The 5,213-nt window shown below is 35.2% G+C and overlaps 1 protein-coding gene across 1 annotated transcript in view; it reads right to left on the bottom strand.

Annotated features, from left to right (window-relative positions):
• Nucleotides 1-359: 359 nt before the first annotated feature.
• The window catches only part of LOC111434955 (serine/threonine-protein kinase SRK2I-like), a 6,819-nt gene continuing 1,965 nt past the window's right edge, over nt 360-5,213 (bottom strand). Inside the window, exons 3-9 of the mRNA XM_023072288.1 lie at nt 5,027-5,128; nt 4,892-4,945; nt 4,681-4,773; nt 4,176-4,268; nt 2,185-2,289; nt 2,005-2,103; nt 360-1,067 (exon numbers count right to left, since the gene is read on the bottom strand). Coding sequence (XP_022928056.1) covers nt 774-1,067; nt 2,005-2,103; nt 2,185-2,289; nt 4,176-4,268; nt 4,681-4,773; nt 4,892-4,945; nt 5,027-5,128 — 840 coding nt within the window. The 3' untranslated portion in view covers nt 360-773. The remainder of the gene's footprint in view (nt 1,068-2,004; nt 2,104-2,184; nt 2,290-4,175; nt 4,269-4,680; nt 4,774-4,891; nt 4,946-5,026; nt 5,129-5,213) is intronic.

The following is a 5,213-nucleotide window of genomic DNA, read 5'->3' as shown; positions in this document are numbered from 1 at the left end:
TATTTTGGAGTAAACTCAAAAACCACAAAAAATAAAGAACTAGTTTACTGGACAAACCTAACAAACTCTAGAAAGGAAAACAAAGTGGAGAAGCATTGTGGGTGTTGAAGGGCTCACAAATTCAAGGAACTCAACTCACTACTGCAAGAGCAACAAATTAGACACTTCAGAGAATAGCAGTTGGTTGGGGAAAGGAGCAGTTTTGCATGAAAAGAAGCTGCTACCGAAATATAAAGGGGCTTTATTTGATCAACCAAAACTGGAGATGAATCCACATACCCTATTCCTACTAATACCTCTATCTATTTGAAATGAAGTAGAATTTTGTTTGTGGTGCAACTAGAAAGATAGTCCATAACTTAAGAAGCAACGCCTGAAAGGGATAAATCATAACACAGAAACTCCATAACTTTTGTACATAAATTCATGCCAAATAACAACCACAAACAAATACAAAGGCATTGTCAAAAGCAATAGCAACACCAAGTTCAACTGGCTGACCTTTTAACAGCATTCTACTTTCATCCCAACCTGTCTTCTTCATAACTCAGCCTTTAAATCTTTTCCAACAACGCGGATTAATAGCTGCGTTTTATTGACGTGGCATAATCCAAAGGAGGAGGCAAACCTGGAGTACTTGTAAATATAATCTACAAACTGATGAGAACAAGCTAGCTAATGTAGTCTTCCTCTTAACAAATTCTTTCAAAGTCAGAACCAGTCCCAAAAGAAAAGTCCCATAATTTTTCATTTCTGCACTTTGATATCAATTGTCAAAGTGCATACACTATTTCACCGCTGCTTTCTATATCGAGCTCAGATTCATCATCCAGATCGTCCATGTCGTCGTCGTAATCCATTTCAAGGTCATCTGTCATGCACATAAGGCCATGTGAACCAACTGCCGGTATTGTGGCTTCAGCAATTATCTGCATTATTGTATCGAGGCTCTGCATCGGTTGATCAGGCTCTTCAAATTGATTTCCCATTGTGTTTTCATCCATCAAGTCCGATGGGAGATTCTTCAAAAACCAGGAATGGTTCTTAATCTCAGGAATAGTGATTCTCTGTCGTGTAAACACATGAAAGAGAGTAAATATGAGCCGTTGTTGGATGAGATGGAGTTTCTCGATGCTGAAACTTAAACAATATAAAACTACAGAGATACAAATTTCAAAAAATTAATTATTCTGCTTGGGTTTGAAGTTGCAATCCAAATCGACAAAAGGTTGAGTTGCTGATTCAGTCAGTGACTAATTTTATGTGAAAATGTCTATATTCTTCTGTAGAAAAATGATTACGAGAATTAAATTACTATATTAGAATTTGCAGATGTTTAGGACTTGTCTAGACTCTATTTTGAAAAAGCTATCTGATTTCTTATTATTACAACACAAATGCAGTGAAAATATGTTTAGGTGACTGCTTCTGATTGATTTTGAGAGTAAACGAAGTTAATCTCCTCTCAAAATCATGCTTTGTTGATAATAACCTCAATCCAAGTCATCCAATCTCAATCCTAAAAACGGTTGGGAAAACAAAAAAGTAAAAAAAAAAATGAAAATGAAAATAACTCGTCAAAAAATCTTAGTGCTCAGTGCAATGTAATATCAAGTTTCAAAAAAAGAAACCTTTATAATTACTCAAGTAACGGAAGTAATTTGGCAAAATGAAGACAGAAAGGTTGTTCAAATAAGCTATGAAAACTTGGGCATGATGAGTCCAATGTTTCAGACCAAGGAAAAGCAACCAATGCAACACATCCCAGGCAAAATAGGAGGACGGCTCAAAGAAAAAGATAAGATCAGTTTGTGTTAGAATTTAAGACCTCCCACTAAACGCATGAGATAGAAATCCCTGGCCTGGAGATTTCAAAGTGTTGTCGCAAAAATATGACCGATTTGAGATATTTTGAGGAAACAGCAGAACCGGGATATATAAATAAGAATAATAAATACTCTTCATACTATAGCACAAACAAACAAGTTATTTTGGTAGTCGTACCGTTGCAGGATCTGCCTCAAAAATCCTTGATATCAGATGGCGACACTCAGTAGATATTTGAACACAATCGGGAATCGAATACTGGACACCTAGGATTCGCTGCGACGAACCAGTAGAAGAATCTTGAGTTCATGCATTTTCAAATCAGAGAAGAACAAATAATAGGACAATATTTCATACTTGTATGGTCTTTCGGAAATCCTTTGGTTCATCAGGATCCTCGAAAGGATAGGCTCCAACAAGCATTACGTAAAGGGTCACTCCACATGACCATACATCTGCAATCTGATGTTGCGTACAGAATCAAAATACAATGTTTTTCAAAGTCTAACTACAATCTAGCTAAGATGTAGTGTGTTGCATGAAGTTCAGTAAGTACTTACAATACAATGTTTTTCAAAGTCTAACTACAATGTTTTTCAAAGTCCAACTACAATCTAGCTAAGATGTAGTGTGGTGCATGAAGTTCAGTAAGTACTTACAAGTTTATTTGACAATCAAGATGTAATCCACGATGAAGAACAAAACTGTCTATAGACTTCGATACAGCTACCATAATGTGTAATTTCAAGGCATGATAAGTTTGTAACACCGTTAAGTCTATTACATAATTTATATGTTCTTTCAACTAAGAATATAATATAAATTTAAGCTTGGAATAAAAATTCGTGTAACATGTTAATTTATCGGGAAAGATTGAACCGGTATTGACAAGGATGAGAATTGAGAATAATTTCTAGTTTGGAACAGAGTTCCATGTTTTTTTTTTTAATGAATTACCAAACTTTTATCTCGAAACAATGAAAGAATAGGATAGCATACAAAAAAAGAAAATAATAATAAAATAAATAAAATAACAAAAATCCAGAAAAAAAAGAGAGTTAAACTAAAGAAAGGAGACTCCAATCGAGGAAAAATAGGACCTAAAGGATAATTACAAAAAAAAAAAAAAAAAAAAAAAAAAAAACCTTGTCACCAAAGCCCAAAGAATTCAATGCTACTGTTTCAATCACAACAACAAAGCAGACACATGTCATGTCATGCGGAAATGTTATGTCTTCGATTAGGTTCAAAACCTCCCCCTTGGTTTATAGTTATCCTTTTCATCTTATTTTAAGTAATTGGAGCCTCTTTTGTAGAGGCTTTTGGCTTTTTGTCCAGGATCCTTTTGCCTTGGGCTATTCTCTGTATTTGCCCAGTTGTGTATCTTTCATTCTTGAACCAAAAAAGAAAACAAAAGAAAAAGAAAAACATAAAGCAGTCAGATACAGGTTTGACCTACAGTTCACAAGATATTCAGAACTGAAATGGTTTGAGTCAAGGGGATATGAGGGTTGAAGACCACCATTTCCCAATTCATAGCTAATTAAAAGGGAGAAGAAAAAAAGAAGAAAGAAGAAGGCCACCCATCAAATGACAAAAGGATGGCCAAAGTTGGTAGGAAACAAACAGCAAGCAACTAGAACCTGGAAAATTAGTACAGCTTGTAGGAGAAGTACTTATAAGCATTTGCAAAATCTCGTAATTGAATCTATTTCTAAGATGCAAGCTTATAGGTTATTCATCTTTCATCAGTGAAGTTGACCAAAGCTTTTGACCATACAAGTCGCATCATCATCCAATTTAATATGAAGGAGCTAGGAATTGATTTTGATGATTTGAGCACCAGAAGTACAGCCGAAATAGACTAGCAATTTTGCACTGCCACTAACCTAAACTGTGTCCAACTTAAGCAAGGGCTCTAGTTGGATAGGTTGAGAACAGCATATAGGAAGACATGTCTCAGATTTTCAGAATACAAAGCTGATTGCGCAATGAAAAAGCTGAATTTAGGTATCCATGTGGCAGGTGAAGCACGCAAACTGAAGTTGAACGAGCTAGAAGAGATGAGGCTATATGCCTATAACAATGCCAAAATATCGAAAGAAAGAATCAAAGTGGCATGATTTAAACATTTGTAAGCGAAAATTTTTCATTGATCAAAAGAGTTGGTCCCATTCATGATCCATAAAGTTTACCCACGTGGGGCCGTAGATCTTTTGGATAGAGACGGATGAGGAATATTCCAAACTGTTGTTCAGAAATCGGTAGTTAAGAATTCATGCATCCGTAAAATGCAGACATCAGACACCACATTGAAGATATCCAGAAGTAATATAGAAGAATCTTACCTTTCCATCATATTCTTGCCTTAAGAGCACTTCTGGAGCAATGTATGCAGGTGTTCCCACAGTTGACTTTGGTTGTGAATGGAGCACAGATGACTGGAGAACATAATGAATATCAGCATTCCATCGTGATGAAGCCACATAGCGATAATTAGAAAGAATTGATTCAACATGACAATCTTTACATCGAGACTAATTAGAAAATAAAGTCAATGAATAAGATCAATCAGACTACCCAACCAAAGTCCTTCCGCAGCCATGAAGCTTAGAATCTGATAGATAGAACTAAATATAGATTCAAATCTTATCTAGCAAATGAACATAAAACAAGTTTAAAAGAGCACATCAACCTTCAAGAGAAACATAAAAGGTTAGCTGACATCTAAACAAGAAAATATCCTCAAAACTAAGTTATAAAAGGGGACAAAACAGAAAGGCATTCCATACAACTGAACAATTATACAGGAGTAAAGATTTAAGTATCAGCTAAAGTTCATGTGATCAATACCTTTGAGTAGCCAAAGTCGCATATTTTCAAACGAGGGGCTGGGCTTCCATCCAGTAAAGTGTTCTCCAACTTCAAATCCCGGTGACACACTTGCTTCACCAATAAAAGCAAATAAAAAAAAGTTAAGAAAAAAAAATCCACTTACCTTAAAGGATATGACTTTACAAAAGAAGATGATAAGGATTGAAGATGCATATAACAGTTGAAGTACCATTGCATGGCAGTAGCTGACTCCGGATATAAGTTGTTGAAAGAAGAAGCGAGCCTACACCAAAACAGTAAGAGATCAAATGCCTAAGAGAGAAATAATAGAAAAAAAATAAGAAGTAAATTCAAGAATCAAGACCTCATCCTCACTAAAGCGTCCTGCATTGCTTATACGCTCAAAGAGCTCTCCTCCGGATGCATATTCCATTATAATTGCAAGATGGGTAGTGGTCAAGATGACCTTCATACATCACAGCAGTATCCAGAGGTAGAAAATGTTTAAAAAATAATAATAATTAAAAAAAAAAAAAAAAAAAAAAAAAAAA

The sequence above is a fragment of the Cucurbita moschata genome, unplaced genomic scaffold (assembly GCF_002738365.1).
Source record: "Cucurbita moschata cultivar Rifu unplaced genomic scaffold, Cmos_1.0 Cmo_Scf00047, whole genome shotgun sequence".
Classification (NCBI taxonomy): domain Eukaryota; kingdom Viridiplantae; phylum Streptophyta; class Magnoliopsida; order Cucurbitales; family Cucurbitaceae; genus Cucurbita; species Cucurbita moschata.
The sequence above is the reverse complement of the archived record's forward strand: the minus strand, read 5'-3'. Positions and strand labels throughout refer to the sequence as shown.